Below are 21,276 nucleotides of genomic sequence, written 5' to 3' on the forward strand. Positions count from 1 at the left end.
GAATGCCGCCGAGCCGCCATGAACAAGCACACTGCGCATGCGCGCTCGCTCACGTCCGCCTTTATCCGCCGGATGGAAGGTTCTTGCTGACGTCACAGGCTGCTGCTGGAGGTCGTTGGAGTCACCGGTGCTGCTGCTGCTCGTCCGCTCCTCTACTCACCATGTTCTCTCGCATTACCAGACCCGCCGCCGCCGGCCTCCTGCGGGGCCTCTCCACCAGCGCACAGGTACCGGCCGGGCTGACATTGGGCAAGGACTCCCGGCAGTCACATTGTGTCCATGGCAGTCATGTCATTGCAGCGCTCCGCGGACAGCCTCTCTCCACCCGGAAATGGCTGATAGCAGGGAGCATTAGCTCGCCCACAGATTCTCTCCTAATGGGCTCCTGCACTTTCCTAACTCTGAGCAGCACTTGTAAGGGGGCCTGCCATTAACCCCTTCATGTTCAGCAGTGCTGACCCTAGACTGTTCCCAGCCAGAGGAACCCCGTAATCTTGTAGATATACCTTTTACTACATAAGCCGGCCACTTACCCCTGACCGTGAGGCCTTGGGTGGGGGCAGCGGGTGGCTCCTATCTAGTCAGATGTGAAGTGTCTGGGCTGTTCCTAGAATGGCTCTATGACTGGCGGTCATGTTGGCCCCCGGGGCTCTGGATGCCGATATCTAGTTGTTGGGTGATGCAGTCCACACTCCCCGGTATTGGTCGACGTGACCTACAGGCCTCTAGGAAAGCTGGGTGACATTGATTGTGTTGGATGTCAGTCGGCTCTACCAGACACTGGGTGAAAGGGCAACTTGGGAACTTAAAGGGGTTTTCCATAAAAAAAACTGTTAGAGGATATTTCACCGCTAGCAGGTTGGTGGGGGGCTGCTGAGACCCCTGGCCGATTATCGGATGGCTGGACCTGTCAAACACCGTCCATAGTGACCTGGTTTGGTATTGCACTTCTCTCCCATTGAAGCGAGTGGGGGGAGGGGAATGTGTGTAGCTCCCCCTGAAGGGATCAGTGAGGCGTTGAGGTCCTTGTGGCTTATCGGTCACCACTTTTTTTTTTAATCTCACAATTTTTTTTTTTTTTTTTTTTTTTCTTATTAATCTCACATTTCCTAAACTTTTTTTTTTTTGAATTTCTACAAAACTTTAATATTTATAAAAGTGGAAATGGCATCAAATGGGTCGACTACCAAAAGTGGTGAGTGACAACCCACGAGTGCCAGCTGAGCGCAGATGATAACCAGGTGTAGCGATGCTTTCAGGAGGGATTGTCCAGTTAATGATTAGCTTGCGTGGCCATAACTGGAGCGATGGCTGTTAGTTTAGCATCATGTAGTGTTTACTAAATGCCGGCTTCTTCTCTCTCCGCAGAGTAATGCCCGAGTGGCCGTACTCGGTGCATCTGGGGGGATCGGGCAGCCCCTCTCGCTCTTACTGAAGAACAGTCCCTTAATCAGCAACCTGGCACTCTACGATATCGCCCACACGCCCGGGGTTGCTGCGGACTTGAGCCACATTGAAACCAGGGCGAAGGTGACAGGTAAAGTATCTGCAGGCTGCCTCCTTACACTGTGTGACCCGTGGACATAAAGAAGTGGCTACCATCAGACACTTGTCAAAGGGCTGCGGAATCAGTTGGCGCTATACAAATAAGGATTATCATCTTTTGAGTTACAGCTGGAAGGGGTCTTCCATCTTGTGGCCGCCTGCAGACAGCCGGGTCGGATCCGGCAGCGAGAATTCTCGCTGCGGGACCCGAGCGCCTGCAGAGAGCAGCCCCGCAGCTCCGGATCTTTCATGTGCCGGCGCATGCGCAGACCAGAGCCAGTGGCGGGTGAGGGACGTTTCTGTGCGGGGCTCGCAGAGCCCCGCACAGAAATAGAACATGCGGTTTGTTTGCAATCCTATGCAGGCTTCCAGCGGTGGAAATCCCGCCGCGGAATTTCCACCTGTCTGCAGCGGGCTATGGCATATCAATTGGATACTCTAAGGGCTCATGTCCACGGGGAAAATAGGATTTAGGATCCGCAGCGGATTTCCTGCATGCGGATCCGCACCCCATAGGGATGCATTGACCACCCGCGGGTACATAAATACCCGCGGATCGTCAATAAAAGTGATTTTTAAAAAAATGGAGCATGAAAAAATCTGGACCATGCTCCATTTTCATGCGGGTCTCCCGCGGGGACGGCTCCTGCGGGCTTCTATTGAAGCCTATGGAAGTCGTCCGGATCCGCGGGAGACCTAAAATAGGAATTTAAAGCATTTACTCACCCGCAGCGGGCCGCGAAGCTCTGCTCTTCCTCACGGCCGCATCTCCCTTGCTTCGGCTCGGCGGATGTGCCCGGCGCATGCGCGCGGCACGTCGACGACGTGCCGCCGGCGTCAGGAATTCATCCGCCGGCCGAAAATGAAGATCCGGCCGTGAGGAACAGCTGACCTTCGCCGCCCGCGCCGGATAGGTAAATGCTTTTAAATTGCTATTTTCGGCGCTCATGTCCGCGGGGCAGGAGGGACCCGCTGCAGATTCTCCATTGAGAATCTGCAGCGGATCTGATTTTCCCCGTGGACATGAGGCCTTAGGGCTCATGTCCACGGGCAAAATGAGATTTAAAATCCGCAGCGGATCTCCCGCGCGCGGATCCGCACCCCATAGGGATGCATTGACCACCCGCGGGTAGATAAATACCCGCGGATCGTCAATAAAAGGGATTTAAAAAAAAATGGAGCATGAAAAAATCTGGACCATGCTCCATTTTCATGCGGGAGACCTAAAATAGGAATTTCAAGGATTTACTCACCCGCAGCGGGCCGCGAAGCTCTTCTCTTCCTCACGGCTGCATCTCCCTTGCTTCGGCTCGGCGCATGCGCGCGGCACGTCGACGACGTGCCGGCGACGTGCCGCCGGCGTAAGGAATTCATCCGCCGGCCGAAAAAGAAGATCCGGCCGTGAGGAAGAGCAGAGCTTCGCCGCCCGCTACGGATAGGTAAATTCCTTTTTATTGTTTTCAGCGCTCATGTCCGCGGGGCAGGAGGGACCCGCTGCAGATTCTACATGTAGAATCCGTAGCGGGCCCGATTTTCCCCGTGGACATGAGGCCTAAGTGTCTATTGAAGCCACCTGTGGACATCTCATGATCCCGAGAATACGCATAGTTGTGCATGTCTGGTTGTAACTTTCCTGCGTGCGCTTGATCACACAGGTGATGGTAAAATGTGTTCCTAGCTTTTTTGTTTTTTTTTTGTTTTTTTTTGTTTTTTTTAAGCCTTTGAGAGCTGGACAAAGTTTGATCAGATACTCTTGTGGCGCACTAGATTGCTGCTAGTTTGACCATTGACTGGGCCTTCTAAAGGGCTTGTATGGAGTTAGAAAAAATAACTTTCTTCCATAAACAGTGCCACACCTGTTCCCAGGCTGTGTGCGATATGGCAGCTCAGCAACATTCACTATTGGATAAGCTGCAAGACCAGATACAACCCATGGAAAGTGTGGCGCCATTCTGGGAGAAAGCAGGCCTGTCTGCGTGTTTTTAATAAAAAATAAATACATTTTAAAAAACCTAATTTAATTCTTTCAAAACCCTTTAAATGCACATCACCATAAGGCCTCTTTCACACGGGCTACAAAACTGCGAGACTTGTGACATCGCTACAAGATGCATGTATGTGAGGCCCATGGTTTCCAATGGGTTCTTTCACATGAGATGTTTTGTAGCCTGAAAGAACCCATTGGAAACCATGAACTTCACATACATGTGTTTTGTAGCAATCTCGCATGTGAAGCAGGCCTAAATGTTTGAAGGGTTAAAGCAGTGCTCCCATCGGATGGTTGAGCATGCATGGGTTTTCTTTCAGTGGGATCAATGCATTGCTCTTTGCACGAAAATGGCGCATGTGCAGTTTCCCTGCCTTCAGCATCGGCGAGCGTGTGCGGAGAGAATCTGTCTTCACTTCTCCTCGCTCACCTGCTATCACCATGTACCATTCGTCTTTCCACTTCCTGTGACCTTCTCCCCACTGTTCTCTCTTCCTTTGACACAAAAGCAGGTGGCGTATTACTAAATTCCACACCATTCACAACTTGCTTGGTTATTTGGGTTGGCTGATTCATGGTGATTGGTTGTTTGGGTTGGCTCGAGCAGAGGTGGTGTGGAATAGGAATATATGCAAGCGGGTGCACCAAGATGTCCACACCAACATGCAATAAAGCGGGTATGGAGGGTGCCACTGGCAGAAAGTAATGCCCATCACATGCCTGCAAACAGCTTTCCCATTTGAAGTGAGACTACTGCACAGAGATGTCTGCACTCTGTATACTCTCTGTATACTTGCCGTATGGTACTGTATTAGTCTCAGCAGTAGCTGCCGGCTCCTGCTGGAACTCGTACAATACTCTAATCCATCTTTGATTCTTCAATGGTTTTGATCTTTGTAACTCTTCAGCTGCTAAGAAAGGTTAGCTGGCTTCTGAAGTGTCCAATCATCTTAGTAGTTATTTCTTGAAGTCTGATATTAACGTGCACACCGCCTTAGGCCTCATGCCCATGGGTGGGTTAAATTCTACGTGTGGGAGCCTGCAGTAGAATCCCACCCTGTCCGCAGCTGAGGACCCTGGTACTTGTGCGGGCAGGTGGCGGCGTCCGCGTTGACCTTTCTTCTGCCGGGACATCTGTACTGCAGATGGTCCACATAGCTCGCCGTTGGACATGCACAGTGGAGATTTATTTTCATTTTAAAATCTCCTGCTTTCCCATGGCATCCTTGGCTCGTCTGCAATGTCGGCTGCACGTGTGCTGCAGATCGGATGGCTTCCATTGACTGCAATAGAAGCCATCTGTGCGAGAATCGCACAGAAATGGTACATGCTGTGACTTGTTTTCTGGACCAAAATGGTCTGCAAAACAAAACTGCATGCTTTAATTTGCAGATGTTCCCATTGACTTTAATGGAAGCTGTCCGATCCATGGCCCGCCCGCAGCTGACACTGTGGACGGGCTGTGGGAAAGCAGTTGTTGTTTTTGTGTTCTCTTCTTAAAAAGTGCACTGCACATGTCCAATGGTAAGCCATGCAGACCATCCGCAGTACAGGTGTCCCGGAAGAAGAGGCCCGCGTGGACTCCGCCGCCTGCCCGCACAGGCACACAGTCTTCGGCCATCGGCAGGGTCAGATTCCACTGCAGGCTCCTGCACACGGGATCCGATCTGCCCATGGACATGAGGATATGATCCAAGGGGAACGTCCTGCTAGCCTATTTTCTGTTGGGTCACTGCTCTTCTGCATTCTAATACAAGCATAAGTAACCTCACCACTCCCTCTGCTTGTTACAGGGTACATAGGAGCAGAGCAGCTACCCGAAAGCTTGAAAGATGCTGATGTAGTAGTCATTCCTGCTGGTGTTCCTAGAAAGCCTGGTAAGTTCCACTAACTTTTTATCTCTAGTAATAGTCACAGACCAATTCCTAAATAATGAGGCTGGGTATGGGGTAAATGCTTAGATGCCCCTACCCCCAAACGTCTAAACAGCAAATTATAAATGCTCAATAACAATACCTACAAAATCCACATTAAATTCTAATCCTATGGATGTCCAGCAGACTTCACACCTTCATGTGTATCTATGCTACAGATTTCAGCCTCTGAAATTCAGAGGTTGATACCTGCAAGCAGTTGTGTATTTGCTGCAGATTTTACACTACAGAAAGCCTGCAGTGAATATGGTACGTGTGAAGGCACCCTTAGAAGACTCCTACCTGGGACTTCGCATGCACATCTGATCCAGATCATGCCCCCCCCCCCCCAGACATTTCCCAAACTAAATCTGCTTTAATCAGTAGGTTTACGCCTGTTAGGATGTGTGCAATTGTCTGATGGGATTTAACAATTTTCCCTTTTTTTTTAACCCCTTTCAATCCAGGGATGACCCGTGATGATCTCTTCAACACAAATGCATCTATTGTTGCTACACTCACTGAAGCTTGTGCGAAAACTTGTCCTGAAGCCATGATCTGCATAATTGCAAATCCAGTAAGTGCACTTGCTGCGTAACAAATGACTGAGGTGGGAATACCTGTTAACTAAAACCCCATTTACACGCAACTATCGCTCAAAATTCGTTCTGCCAGCAGCACCTGAAGGCTCATTTACATGCAAATGAAGATAATAAAGTGCTAATGAGCGTTAGTGTCCATTAGCACTTTATACAAAATGATCACTAGCACTGTCAGTCTTTCAATCCTTTGATAGATTGTCTTTGCGTGTAAATGAGCCTTAAGCTAGTTTTGGATATAGATGCTGTGGGCAACTCCATTGTTTTTGTCTTGTCTCCTCTGGTACTCAGATTTTTTTTTCTCTTTATAGGTGAACTCAACAATTCCCATCACTGCAGAAATATTTAAGAAGCACGGTGTTTACAATCCTAACCATATTTTTGGTGTTACTACACTTGACATTGTAAGAGCCAACACCTTTGTCGCAGAACTGAAGGTAAAGTAGTTTCCTTCTTACTATTTTTATTGGTTACCCACTCCAATCCAGTTTTTCTACCACTCAAATACTCATCTGCCGAGAAACAACCAGCGGTATTTGCTGGCTAAAGCCAGTACTACAATAGGTAACACATTGGACAAGCTCCGACAGCCGAGCAGTCAAGCAAATGCAGCTTAAGGCCCCCTGTCCACGGCAGTGATTTCGCCGGCGGAAAATCGCTGGCGAATCATGCCGGCTGAAGCTTTCCATAGTCTTGCAATCGAAAGCGCCAGCCCCGTGTCCTCGAGCAGAGAATCATTGCGATTCTCCGGTCAGCCTATCTGTCAGATAGGCTGACCTGCGGAGGACCGTCTGCCGGCTCCTGCGGCTGAGATTCGCCGTGGGATACCGCAACGCTCGTGGACAGGGGGCCTAAAACAAAAAAACCCTGTCAGACCTTTTCTGAGATCAAAGGTGTAAAGGCTAAATTGTAGTGTCGGCCAACATCCTACATAAAGGACACAATTACAATCTGCAGCCGCTCCATAGTATTACTAGTGATGAGCAGGTAGATCAGTCTACAAGTTGTTGTTCAATCTTGCTGTGTGTGATATTCTGAGTATTCTTCCTTCAGGGACTGGATCCAGCTCGTGTAAATGTTCCTGTGGTTGGTGGACATGCTGGCAAAACAATTATTCCACTGATCTCTCAGGTATGTGTTTGAAGTCCTAACCTTCTGTTTGTGAAAACCTGTATTTTGCCATTTCCCCATCAGGCATATTTAAATATTATACTCAGTTGTGGCCAAAAAATTGAGACAAACAAATTATTTTATTTATTTTTTTTTTACAAAGTTTGCTGCTTCAGTGTTTTAGCTTCTTGGACAAAAATTGGAATAAAACTGATTAGGCAAGAATGGGTTGCCATCAGTCAGTATTTGGCCTGGAAGCTGATATCCAGCATGCCAGGGCAAATAGCAGAAGCCTTGAAAAATGAGGGTTAGCACTATAAATATTGAGTCTTTGCCTTACCGTGATGTATTTGTCAATAAGAGCTTTAAAACTTATGAAATGCCTATTGTACTTCAATATAATAAACACTTGACAAAGGCAGTCTTCACATGGGTGAGATAATCGCGTGAGATTAGTCTCTGGGACACCCACCAATCATAAGTCTCCCCATGTTATGCATGTACACTGCTGCTCCACTCTCGCTATGGAATTACTGAAGACTCTGGGGCAACTCCTTTAAGAAGGACTTATCTCATCCTGACCGAGAATCTTGAGCCAAACTTAGAGTATTGTAGGATCTATGATACTCTAATTACAGGTCATGGCCATGGTCAGGCTGGGCCATTCACCCATATTGTGAATACATAAACGCATCCTTTTATACTTCTGTGTGAAACTGGCTTTATGGGGAAGTAAAGTGGCTTACTGGGGGAGCTGGCAGGTCCTTAACATGCTCCTGAAAAACTGATGGAAACTTCAAGGACCTATTGAGGAGGTTCCTAAAGTGGGTATGAAGAAACTAATGGAAAGCACATCTGTTACTGTAGAGTCTAAGTAGTTTTAAAACCTCTCTTTCTCTAAGTAAATAACTTGTTTCCCAACAGTGCACACCTAAGGTAGACTTTCCCCAACCTCAGTTGGAGACGCTTGTCGGCAGAATCCAAGAGGCAGGCACAGAGGTTGTCAAAGCTAAAGCAGGAGCAGGTCAGTTGGCATTGAACATGTTGGGTTGCAGTTTTCCGAACAGTTGTGCAAGTTTGTTACCGGAATCTATTGCCTTTTGTACTGATCCCACTACCGGATTTTTTGGTGTGGTGAAGCTTCCATGCACGAAATCTCCAAAAATATATATGCCTTGCAATCACAACTGGTAATACAGTATTGAGAAATGTTAGCCTTTTCTCCTTTCCCATGTAGGAACGGCTTCAACTAATGTTTAAAAACCTGGTGGGAGGAATCTATTAAGACTGAACTTTCTAAGGTCGGTCCTAATATGGCTTCTACAGGCAAATCTCGAGGTCCATGTGCTTGAAAAGAGATCTATGCCAGCCGTGAGATAACTCATGCCAATTTATTTGGGCAGCCCCACTCCCTCTTAACAAGCTATATCTTTTCTTAAAACTGGCATGAGTGATGTGATTGCTAGTCTAATGCTGTGTGTCTCTCTCCCTCCAATTTGGGGAATTTATTATGGAAAGTCACAAAGTAGCAAAATGATTAAGGTGAATCTGTCACTTCTTGCAGCCCTCTTAAGCCAACTTCACATGGCAGTGCCGGCTCCATCGAAGGCCATGGGAGATCTCCGATCTTCTGCCATGCCTGTGACAGCCGCGATGGGCATTTCCTTCAGCCTTGCAGTGATGTGAGGTTGTTCTCATGTGAAAACTCCTTGCATCACTGAGGCTTTCACATGGTTGGCAAGGGCAATGTCAGGCCATGATTCACTAGGATAGCAAAGGTAGTGGCAAGACATGGACTTCAGTAATCTGTGCAGTAGTCTGGTGGAAGCTTTGACTTAGTAGCAGCCACATATAGATGACTAGTAGTCAGTTTTGTTTTTTTTGGTTTTTTTTTTGAGCCGCAGCTAGCCATGCCTACTCTTCCCTCCCATTGAGTGACAGTTGTTATCCTATTACTGTGCAAGGGGAGACAGTTGTCAGTGGCAGAAGTAAGACTCGGCTTGCTGCAGCTCATGAATATTGAGGACTATGTGGCTGTTACAAATAAAATCCCAAGTTTCTCCCAAACGAATGCATTGATGCATATAGCAGACGTATTACTGCTGTCAATCTGACTCAGTTATGTTGCTCTCAGACAAGGATGCAAAACAGATGGTGGCTGACTGCTTTTTATATGGTTTTGTGTGGTTTTGTGGGATTCAGAATAAAGTCCAGCCAGTGACTAACAGCCTTGTTGCAAATGGGGTGGGTGATATGTCACATGCTATATGATACAGGGGTCATGTGATGCCCTAGAAAAAACTGCAGAATCACTTACGTGCAGTTAGGGGGGCTTACTGTACCTGATGAGTATTATAGTGAATGACAACTGTGCAAACTTGCTGTTCTCCTTTCTCTTAGGGTCTGCAACACTTTCTATGGCCTATGCTGGAGCGCGTTTTGTATTTTCTCTGCTTGATGCCATGAATGGGAAGGAAGGTGTCATTGAATGTTCCTTCGTTAGATCTGAAGAAACAGAGTGCACTTATTTCTCAACTCCTCTGTTGCTTGGGGTATGTAAAACATTAGGAGTATTCAAAATCTTATTTATTTATTTTTTACCGCCCCCTTGCTGTACATAATTTTCAAATGGAATAACCTGTTCTATGATGTGTACAATCTCTTGGCTGATAATGCGCCACTTGACTTGTGACATCACCGCATCCTCCTGGCTCATTGACGTCCTGTATATAAGCTGCACGGCCCAGGGGCTAATGGCCACTGCTCAGCATACAGGATGTGAAAGGCGCCCTGTTCTTGGGGCATGTCTCTTGTACTCTATTGGCTGCAGCGGTCACATGAGTAAATGGCGATGATAAAACCAAGATGTAGCACTATCCAAGGTACAAAATGGACAAACGTCCTTTACTCCTCTAAGACAAACAGCAAAGTTTCGACTCCAAGGAGTCTTTCATGCTTGCAATGTTGCTGTTTGTCTTGGAGGAATAAAGTGCTTTTGTCAATTCTGCACCTTAGCTGTTGCCACATCTTTGTCTTATCAGTGCAAATTTGGACCTTGGATTCAGGTCTAATGTAGCTCTGCATGTTTCCTGCCTCGCTGGAGACAGTAGCTAGGATTGTGCTGCTGGCACCTGTTCCTTTTTTTTTGTATGGGTAAATGGCCATGTCACCCCTGCAGCAAATATCAGAGGGGTTAACCAAAGCGGTATCGCTGAAGTAGAAGTGATTAGGAGGTAAGTGCTGACTGCTTTAACTTCTCAGACAACCCTTTTAATAACTCTTTCCTACACAACTTGTAATGCGTGATGATTTCATGGGCTTGGTAGGTGTGACAGTGTAGGAAGTTTTCCAGCTGTTTCCTAATAAGCCTCTCACATATAGGCTGGGTTTGCACAGGGCAGATTTGCCGTAGCAGATCCGCTAATCTCGGGATTAGCCAGCCATGTGGACGAGGTTTCTCAGAAACCTCGTCCACACAGGACGGCTAATCCGGTTGAAGCTGCGGCCGCCGCAGACGTGGTTTCAAAAGAAGCAGCATGTCTGTTTACTTCCGTTTTTTTGTTTGTTTACGTCGCGGCCGCGCTCTCCTCTATGGGAGCGCCGGCCGCAGCGGAAAAGCATGCGGCCGGGCTGCTTCAGAGCCGCTGCGGCTTAAACCGCAGCGGTTCTCCCAGTGGAAATCTCGCGGTTTTTGCTGCGGCCAAACTGCGAGATTTCCGACGGGAATCCGCCCCTTGTGAACCCCGGCCATACTGTGTGACCAATAACAAAGTATTTTCTAAGGTTGAACGGTAAGTTTGCAGCTGAAGTCAAAGCTGACAAATGACAATGTGTGCGCTAATATAATATCACTACAGCTAGTAATAAAAGGCATCCCCAAAGAAGGAAGTCTTATGAAGGTGTCCAAAAGTAAATCTGTTGCTCTTAGCAACCCATGATATTCATTTTGTATTCTCTTGTGGAAGGAAAGCCATGATTAGTTGCAATCGGTAACAGACAGATTTCTTTAATCTTCATAAACTTTCCCCAATGTTTTATCATTGTACTTTTTAATTCAGTTATACTTTAATATTTCTTTTTATCTATCAGAAAAATGGCATTGAGAAGAACTTGGGCATGGGGAAACTGTCTGCCTTCGAGGAGAAGATGGTAGGAGAAGCTATAGGAGAGCTGAAAGGCTCTATTAAAAAGGGAGAGGACTTTGCAAAGAACTTCAAGTAGATGTTAACTGTGCAGGAAGTTGGCATCCATTAACTTATTGAAACATGACATTTTAGAAGAGAAGCCTACATCATATGCTGTAAAGAGGTCTTTCATGTTCAAAATGGCTGCCTCACATCAATGATTACACTTGCTCCAGTAGCGGAGGGACTTCCTGGCAGCATATGTTATGGACTCCTGTGACGGCACTTCCATCATATGCTCTTACCAACTAAAACAAATGCTGTTGAGATTTAATTTGTGGAATAAACCTCATATTTTTTCTTTGTAACGTCTCCTACTTTATTGCCGTGTGACTTCCTTTTGTTCATATATTTGGCTTGGAGTACATTGTTGCCACTTCTGTTTTTCTGGTAGGCTTTACAGACAGCTGCTAGAAATGGACATGATCTCCTTGAGGAAATTGTTACTACAGCCTTCTATGGCAGCTTTGATGGAGGACTTCTGCTATACCTTGGATATGGTCAACGGTCTATAGAGCTGGCTGTATGTTAGTGTACCTCCAGTTGTGACACCTGCTGTTTGCCCTTCTGTATATCAAACTCAAGTGTCTCTAGACCTCTAGATATGTCCGATTGCCAACATTGGGATTCCCAGCTATCACAGTTTTCTCGAGGATGAGGGTTACTGGCGGCTATCTAACTCTCATAGAAGTGAATGGAGAGAGTTGCACAAACCTCTGTTTGGTCTTGCTGTATACAGCAGATGCTGCATTGAGGGAGAGGCTTGAATTGCCAATAGGAATTGGGAAGGATATTTAATTCTTCCCTTGAATGTATGGCACTTAGCCTATACTATTAAGGGCTCATTCACGCAGGTATATGCAGCATTTTCGCAGATCAAATCTACTCGTATTTACTTGCAGTGGTGTTTTAGTGTGTTATATGTATTCCTTACTTTAACACTCCCATAGACTTGCATGGGTGATTGTGTTCCCCGATATGGGTCATATGTATTTTACACATATGAAAAAATTAGCATGTCTGCATATTCCAATGCAAGTCTATGGGGCTAATGCTGTTAGTGTTTTGTTTGTGGCTGAGCCACCCTATGGCCTCTTAAGAGGGCTGCTGGACTTCTGACTACCCAATGTGTACTGTGCGTTGGTAGTTTAAGATCCTACTTGCTGTTCCGATTAGCCATGTACAATTATAGCTATAGGGCTCAGCTTCAAATGTAATACTAGAGCTGCAGCCCGGTGGGCCCAAAATAGAGCCTTGTAAAGATCAAGAGAAAGCTGGGCTGTACAAGAGGCGCACACTAATAGAACAAACTTTATTAGCAAAAGTGTTTTATATTCATGCATCTCGCAACAAACCTCGTGTGAGAATCTCAGGTAGGTGCGGAGTTGTCCTGCTCCATGAACGTATGCAGAGAAGAGGGACACACTCCTGCTACAGGAGCTCATGGTAAGATCTGATGTGTATTTACATGTATACTGCTCAGCTTGTTCACTCCTTTCATCCCTACTTTTCAAAGGCCTTAACTTTATTTTTCTGTCAACATGGCTATATGTGGGCTTGTTTTTGTGTGATGAGCTATAGTTATTGGTTCCGGTATACTTTTTTTTTTATTTTTACATAGATTACCCCTGTAGGAGACTGGAATCTGCAATCATGATTACTTTGCTAACACATTTCATTAATTCTATAATGCAATGCTTTATTGCGTAGCAATCATAGGTTACAGTGGTGGACAGGTCTGCTATATCATATCAGCCCTCTGTGGTTACATGCTGGAGGACCAATGACATCACAGAGGGAGCACCCTCTCTGAACCCTTTTCATGCTGCAACCAACCTTGCTTGTGTGATAGGTTAATAGTAGGGAGTTTGTTCTCACCAGTGCCTGTCATAGCTGGCTCCCACTACAGATGGTATGGGCAATCCATAGAACATAAGTGTATGTATTTGTGGAAAATGCTTTCTACCCAGATGTTTGTTCAGTGATTTTTTTTATTTTTTTTTTTATTTTTTATTTTATTTTTTTTTTTTATTTATTTTTTTGTATGGTGGGGTTTTTAAATTTATTTTTTTGCACCCTTTTATTGCCAAGTCTGATGCAAATAACTGAAATCAAGGGCCTTATCAGAAAATAAACAGGTCTCTGGAAGAAAAGTAAACCAAATGTGAGGGGGAAAAAAGTTAACTCCCTAATCAAACTTCAGCTAAGATATGGATGAATTACTTTGCCTCTTTACAAGAAGGTAGTATAAAACCAAGGAATCATTCTTTGATCAGTTTGTCTTGTAACTAACCCAATTGTGTGACTAATGCGCTGTCACCAAGATGATATTTATTGAACCTTCCTGCATATACTTGCGGGAAAAAACTAATATGTAAGGGCGTTAGTCTAGCTAGAACAGACACCTAAGGCCCAATATCCACGGGCAGAAGCATGGGCGTCAGCAAATGAATTAAAGCATGCAGATTGGTTTTATGGACCTTTTGGTCTGAAAAACAAATCACAGCACGCGCCAGATGGCTGCCATTGAAAGTAGATGTAGAAACAAACAAAAAAAAAAAATGTATGTATGTTCTAATGGCACCATGCGAACCAGCCGCAGTGCAGAAAACCTAGAAGTACAGAGGTCCACATGGACGCTGCCGCCCGCACGTGTGTATAGAGTCCTCGCCTGTGGGCAGTGTCTGAGTTCACTGTGGGCTCCCACATTCAGACATGAGGCCTTACTTAGGGCAAGGTAAGTTACGTGTACACTACATTTTAAGCCAAAATTTGAAATGTGTAATATTTCCTTTTGCCTCTCTTCGTGGGGAGGATCTGGTGCAACATCAAACGGGCCTGCGTAAGGGAAGGAGTAGGTCTCTCATGGTGGCCACTGACTTGCAAAGCCCCTACAATCTATTAGATGTATATAGACTACAATGACTATATACCCATGTTTTATACTCTTAATCTGACCTGTTAGGGCTCACACCCACTTGTGGTTTTTGAATGCTGCAATATCGCTGTGTTTTTTAAATGCGATTGTCAATGGGACTTTCTAATGCTAAAAATGCATCACACAAAAAATGCAAAGCACAAACTTGTGATGCGGTTTTAATATTAAAAAGTTCCATTGACAATTGTGTGGGGGGAAAAAAAAACACTCAAGGAAAATGCAAGTGTGCAGGAGCCCTTAGGCCGCCTGCAGACGAGCGGGTTCTTGCCACGGGAATTCTCGCCGCGGGACCCGACGCGAGCGCCTGCAGAGACGAGCGCGTACTCACCCGCGCTCGGCAGCCCCAGCTCTTTCATCTGCCGGCGCCCAGGTGAGTGACGTTTCTGTGCGAGGCTCTGCGAGCCCCGCACAAAAATAGGACATGCTGCGGTTTGCTTGCCGCCCGAGATTTCGCGCGGCCGTCTGCATAGGAGTGCGTATTGTAATGCACTCCTATGCAGGCGTTCAGTGGCGGAAGTCCCGCTGTGGGATTTCCGCCCGTGTGCAGGCGGCCTTACAGGTAAATTCAAGCTAGGGAGCCATAAGGTATGTCTGTATGGGGGGGAAAAAAATGTAACATAGATACTATTCAGCTTTTACGGCGCTGCTATTCTTATCCAATAAATCGTATCAGAATAGTGAACGCAGGGTTTTACCTAAGCGGCAACGTGGATGAAATTTGCAAAAGAAAATGGTCCACTCGGTGTGGACAGTCCGTTGCCCCCAAGCTGCGGCATGTCAAGGGCCGGTTCCACTGTGGGCTCTCTCCTCTCTATGTGGAAGGATGGCCGCAGAGGAATACAGGCAGTGAAGCCGCTTCAAAACACGAACCAAATGGTGCAGGTTTTAAAGCGGTCTTCCTACTGAAGAAATCTTGTGGAATTTCCATGCGGTTCCACTGCAGTCATTCTGCGAGATTTCTGTGGAATGTGCGCCTTGTGTGACCGCAGCCTAATGATGCAAGCTAGCCCCAGCTTTGGGGTCAAGAATTGTGTCTGTACTGTGGATGTATGAACTGTTCTAACAATAACAACCCTGTATGTTGATTAGTAAAGTGCTGCAGGATGTGTTGGCACTACATACATAAATACTACCATCTCAAAGCAGTAGATACTATAGGTATATGCATTCTTAGATTACTCGATGACCTACTTTTGGATGGAGCACATCTAGCACACTCTGGTTATGCTCTTTGGAATGTGCTCCAGAGATGCTCCTGGGAATGATGAACAGGCAGAGTATGGTTTCTGCATGCTCAGAGTGCAATAATGAATATACCTCGTGTTTGCCTATCACTGTTCTTTGAGCAAAGACTTGAGTCTTCTAACACATACAATAAGTTAGACGGGTTCAAATGATTGTAATATAGCCGAATTTTGGCATCTATTTTTTTTTTTTTTTTTACTGAAGTGTTGTTAGATCACTATATTCAGTTTATGGTTATCTAAATTTGGTTCAGTAGAGCATAAATACCTAATCCACTGTAGTCTGCAGCCAGGGGTCCCTGTGGATCTCCAGGGTTGGTGGTCTAATGTACAAAGCTGCTTTGTTGCCAGATGCTGGCATCTCTGTACATTGCACAGTGGCCCAGTGTGGTACTGCAGGTTGAGTCCTACTGAAGTGAAGCCAGGTTCTGCTGTAATGTACAGAGCTTCCAGTTTCTTGCAGTAAATACATTTGTGGACACTCCATTATATACATAATAATAAAGACTGGATCATATGGGATTTTAAGTGAAATCCACATCAGATTTTTCCAAAACAGAGCTGATATTTGAATTTCTGGCAGAAATCCAAGACTGAGCCTCAGACTTTCATCCGAATCTGCACAGGTATGTAGCAAATCCACATCCAGCCACTCAATGTGGTTTTTGGGTGGAAATCATGTCAGGAATAGACAGCTACTTCATTATTTTTTTTTTATGATGCAGATTTCAAAATCTATTTGTGAAAAAAAATCTGTGTTATATGAACTATGGCGCATACGAGGGGAGTTCAGAATGTATCCCATCTTAAATTTTTTGTGTGTAAACAAATGAAGTTAGGGAGGCGTAGTTTGGTATACGTATTTTGGTGATCCTAATGCGCATGTTTGGATTTTTTTCCTGCCTGCAGAAGCTGTTAGTCGCTGGCAGACAGACGATGAGTGAGGAAGTGTAAGTGAGCGCCGTCTGATTTTCTTTTTTGACAAAATGACAGAAAAACTTGAACAACGTTACTGCATTACACATTGTGTAAAGCTTGGCGATTCCCAAATGGAAATGATCCACAAGATTCAAAGGACCTTTTGGGGACAAAGCAATAGGCACCATACAGATAAAGGAGTAACATAGTAACACAGTTTGTAAGGCAGAATGAAGACAATGTCCATCTAGTCCAGCCTGTCTATCCTCCTAAGTTGTTGATCCAGAGGAAAGTGATACAAGCTGTCCAAAAATGGGCACACATCAGAGGAGAGTGAAGCACGTTCTGGTAGGCCCTCAGCATCCAGAGATGAGATCGCCATTGACCAAGTGAGAACCCTGGTGATGCAGGATCATTGAAGCACGATCAGAGAGCTCGCAGATGAGGCGAGCATCAGCATTGCATCTGTTCATTCCATTTTGACTGAGGATTTTGGCTTCAGAAGAATCTCAGCGAACGTCGTTCCAAAGCTGCTAACAATCGCGTAGAAGCAACTCCGTTTAGAGATCACACCGTACATGCTGCAGATAGTAAACAGTGATCCCAAATTCCTCAACACAGTGATCACTGATCCTGGGTTATGGGTACGACCCAGAAACCAAGTTGCAGTCATCACAATGGAAGCATCCAACATCCCCGAGGTAAAAAAAAAAAGCAAGGCAGGTGCAGCAATGTTGAAGTCATGCTGCCGTCTTCTTTGACTCCAGTGGCGTGATTCATCACAAGTACGGACCACACGGCACAACCATCACCAAGGAGTACTACCAAGAGGTTCTGCGCAGCCTTCATAACTCGTTGAGATGCAAAAATCCTGCTGTGTTCAGCGGGCGATTAGCAGCTACATCACGATAATGCGCCCATTGTTCAGATTTGATGCAGAGTTTCCTGGCCAAACACAGGCTCCCTACTCTCCCAGTGGCTCCATGTGACCTCTGGCTTTTCCCCAAGCTGAAAATGACCTGAAAGGAGCCAGATTTCAGTCCAGAGAAGACATCATGCAGAATACAAAGGACCAGCTATGCGCCATCTCCAAAAAAGCGTTTCACCACTGCTTCCGACAGTGGCAGAAGCGTTGGGAGAAGTGTGCGGCTGCCCAAGGTGACTACTTTGAAGGAGATTAGTGGAAGATTGCTGCATCTGAATACAAATATTTTTTATGAATTAAGATTGGATTTTTTGAACACACCTCATTTAATGAAAATGCTAAAATGATGCATTTGCCTTGAAATCCGCAGCAAAATTTTGCATTGTGAACAAGGCCTCACCTTTATATAGCACCAACGTATTCTGCAGCATCGTACAATCCTGGAAGCAGTACACATGAAGAACAACAGATGATCTAGCAACGATATATATAAAGACATAGGACCCAGGCTGTCATCTAGTATCCATAGAGTTAGGAACCGAGAAAAAAAGTGCATGACTCACAATGTGACTATTTAATTTTTGGCAGCAACATCTGGCAGTAGAAGTGTTATGCAGATCTGCATCGCTGCAGTCCTATTTAAGTGGCAGAAGATACACAGGACATGTATTAGTAATGTGAGCCGCATGCTTAGAGGTCCACATGACTAGATCCAGTAAGCCTGTTACATAAACTGCAGCACTGATGCAGCAATTCTCCAGCTAATAAGAAATGTGTTCATGGTTTAAAGGGGAGGGATGAAGACGAGAGAAGCAGGAAGCTGTTACTCTGATTTCTTCCACCCAGCAATGCACACGGAAACCTCATTTGCCTTATGAACCAAAAAGAATACTGACCTCTGGGTGAGGCATGACAAACACCAAGTAAGTAGTCAGCAGCGCTTGCCATTACATTACTCCATGGACAACACAACTATCACTTACAATCTTGCCTAAAGCCATCACTTAGCAGCAATGATTTACCCAGTGAAGCAAAACTGTAACTTAGCAGAGTTCTTTTTTAACATTGAGGCGAGCAATTTCTTATGTACTTGAAAGAGCCTATATGAGGATGGACAAACAAACATTTATTTCCCCACTACTTCCCCAAACTGGCATGTGACTTTGGCAGCGATTTAAACTAAACCACCACCATGGGACAGATTTATGCTGCCATTTAAAATAAAACAGCACAGCAACCAATCACAGCACAGCTGTCATTTCTCATACTGCTGTGATAAAATGATATCTGTGCTGTGATTGGTTACTATGGACAACAAAGACAGTTTTTCTTCTAGGGTGCGCTCACACGTCGCTGATTTGCTGCAGATTCTGTTGCAGATTTTGGTGCAGATCTGCAGCAGATTTCTCCTCCTTAGGGCTTATTCACATGAGCATATATCGGCCAGCGCTTTCACGCCCGGCCGATATACGCTTCCATTCCATCTGAGCAGTCCCACCCATTCCCCCGCACCGGTTCTCTGCCTCTCTCCTCCACTCCGGCGTTTGCAATGGGTGGGGGCGGAGCTAAGCGGTGCTCTGTCCCGCCCACTCTTATCGCTGGCTGCGGACAAGGGGAAGGGGGCGCTTAGCTCCTCCCCCCCATCCCCCCATCCCGCCCACTCCCATTGCAAACCGCTCGGAGTGGGGTGGGGGTGGGGGAATGCTCAGATGGAAGCGTATATCGGCCAGTTTGAAAACGCCGGCCTATATACACTCATGTAAATAAGCCCTTAATTTGAATTCAATTGGAAGGGTCAAAACTGCTGTAGAACTGCACTCAAAGCTGCAGCAAATCAGCGATGTGTGAACACACCCTTTGGCTAGTTTCACACGGGCGGTCGCTATTTTGCCGCCAGAAAATCGCAGCAAAGTCGCATTTTTGTTCCCGCGATTTTTGGGCGTTAGCAATGCTTTTTTTTTTAAAGAATACTCTGGCATCGCATTGCTGTCGGCCGCGATAAAATTGCGTGAGCAAAACTCGTGTTTTTTAAATCCCAACAGTCAATAGAACTTTCTAATGTTAAAATTGAATGGGTGCCTTCACACTTGCGAGAAAATTGCGCATTTTTTTGAGCGATGCGAGAGTGAGGGAAAACGCAGAATTATGAAATTAATAATTTTCAATGGTTTCATTCCCATTTGCAATGTTTTCACTCATGCGACGTGGGGTGAAAAAAATCACAGCATGTTCTATCTTTCTGTGTTTTTTTTTTTTATATCACCCATGTTTGGAGTCTCTTTTTTTTATCACACCGCAAATCACAAACTTGTGATTTTCGTGTGATGTGTTTTTAACATTAGAAACTCCTACTGTCTCCTGCAAGAAAATTGTGGCAAAATCGTGTGAAAAAATTGCAAGCGGCAGCGATGTTTTTGCGAGAAAGAGCAGCGCTGACGTTCAAAAATCGCTGGAAAAAGGCGTGATTTTGCCACGATTTTGCCGCAGTAATATCGCAATCGTCTGAGTGTTATGTTCATATATCTGCCCCCGTTTATCTCTAACATTTGGGAATAGCGTTTTGGACTTGCCCGTCAAAAGTGACTATTTTTGCATTATGTTTAAAAACTGTTGATAATACAGAGTGTGCTCTATGTAAATCTTCCAAGAAGGCATTACCAGTCGCTCTGGTGGCATCTGGTGCAGTGTGCAGAAGATGAGGTCACTGCCCTGGGCATGCACCACAGCGTGATTATGTTCTCCTCCAGTATGTTACCCTAGACGCTGCAGCTGTGTAACACACATACAGAAAATGATATGACAGCTTTGCACAGTGCATCTACATAGGACAATACATGTATGACAATTAGGCTGGATTCACACGAACGTATATCGGCTCGGTTTTCACGCCGAGCCGATATACGTCGTCCTCATCTGCGGGGGGGGGGGGGGGGGGGGGGTGGAAGAGCCAGGAGCAGAAACTGGCAATGGCGCTATATACCGGCTTGGCTCTTTTCAGTCTCTTAGTAATCACACTACCAGGCATTATTCATTCGATGGAGCTAAGGCTAACACTTGCAACAGCTCGGCACTAAACAGGGATCTTTCCACCATGCTGACTATATCTGCGCACACTTCAGGCCACTTTAAAAACGTCTTCCACAACAACATGAACAATGGGAGTACCAATTCAACTGCAACACATCTTGTGCCAACATACCATACCAGCATGCTGGGGTCACAGGTCTCAACATTGTTGCTACTGTAGTGGCCCAGAGTTAACAGGGCCCCTCCATAAGTGTGAATGCATTTGTCTTGTGCCTACGTGTTGTCAGTGTTATATATGTTGCATGAATATGCTGTGTATTGCATAGCTGCAGCACTGAATGGGTTAATGTCTGCGTTATGTCTGAAAAATATATCTTGTTGTGTGTCATGTGACCTTGTTTGATATATGTGTGTGCAAGAAAGCTTGTGTTCCGGACTTGCAATAGAGAGGACAGGAGAGTGCTGTTCTGCGAGTGAGCCGCACAGACACCATCTGCTCTTGGACGGGTCTTGTGCTACCCCCCCGGGGGATGAGATAGCAAAGCCCAAATCTACCCTGCTCGGCTGTGGGCCCGTTTCTCGGACGCTGCACAATAACAATCTCTCTATGTAGAAACCCACTGCTTAAGGTCCCATTAACCTACATAACCATAATCCCAACATCCACAGCCGCCCTGCAATAGGCCAGGTTCACACGAACCATATTCTGCATGCAGGAGGCTCGCAGCAGATTCTGGCTGTGAGCCCGGCTGGTCACCACGAGTACCTGTTTTTTCTGTAATTCGGATGACCGCTGCGGCTCATCGGCGGTGATGCGCAGTACAGATTTTTGCTCAATGTCTGTATTTTCCATGATGACGCCGGTATACACAGCCCATACGCAATG

The 21,276-nt window shown here is 45.8% G+C and overlaps 2 protein-coding genes across 3 annotated transcripts in view; both read left to right on the top strand.

Moving 5' to 3' along the window:
- Positions 1–65: 65 nt before the first annotated feature.
- On the top strand, positions 66–11,642 carry MDH2 (malate dehydrogenase 2). Its single transcript, XM_066575199.1, has 9 exons — positions 66–227; positions 1,369–1,537; positions 5,326–5,409; positions 5,913–6,022; positions 6,356–6,481; positions 7,098–7,175; positions 8,079–8,178; positions 9,555–9,706; positions 11,244–11,642. Exons 1-9 carry the CDS (start codon positions 162–164, stop codon positions 11,373–11,375), a joined length of 1,017 nt encoding a protein of 338 aa, XP_066431296.1. The 5' UTR covers positions 66–161; the 3' UTR covers positions 11,376–11,642.
- A 1,078-nt stretch (positions 11,643–12,720) lies between these two features.
- The window catches only part of LOC136576168 (N-acyl-aromatic-L-amino acid amidohydrolase (carboxylate-forming)-like), a 37,806-nt gene continuing 29,250 nt past the window's right edge, over positions 12,721–21,276 (top strand). Inside the window, exon 1 of one of the 2 annotated variants that reach the window (XM_066575243.1) lies at positions 12,721–12,784. In XM_066575243.1, coding sequence (XP_066431340.1) covers positions 12,782–12,784 — 3 coding nt within the window. In that variant the 5' untranslated portion in view covers positions 12,721–12,781. Of the gene's footprint in view, positions 12,785–18,169; positions 18,287–21,276 lie in introns of those variants that run through there. The other variant, XM_066575250.1, reaches the window with a different exon arrangement.

The sequence above is a fragment of the Eleutherodactylus coqui genome, chromosome 1 (assembly GCF_035609145.1).
Source record: "Eleutherodactylus coqui strain aEleCoq1 chromosome 1, aEleCoq1.hap1, whole genome shotgun sequence".
Classification (NCBI taxonomy): Eukaryota; Metazoa; Chordata; class Amphibia; order Anura; family Eleutherodactylidae; genus Eleutherodactylus; species Eleutherodactylus coqui.

Excerpts from the sequence above, each read along its gene's own strand:
- MDH2 (XM_066575199.1), top strand. The coding sequence starts at position 162 with ATGTTCTCTCGCATTACCAGACCCGCCGCCGCCGGCCTCCTGCGGGGC. Across the intron at positions 228-1,368 it reads GCCTCTCCACCAGCGCACAG|AGTAATGCCCGAGTGGCCGT; the intron begins GTACCGGCCGGG and ends CTCTCTCCGCAG. Across the intron at positions 8,179-9,554 it reads CAAAGCTAAAGCAGGAGCAG|GGTCTGCAACACTTTCTATG; the intron begins GTCAGTTGGCAT and ends CCTTTCTCTTAG.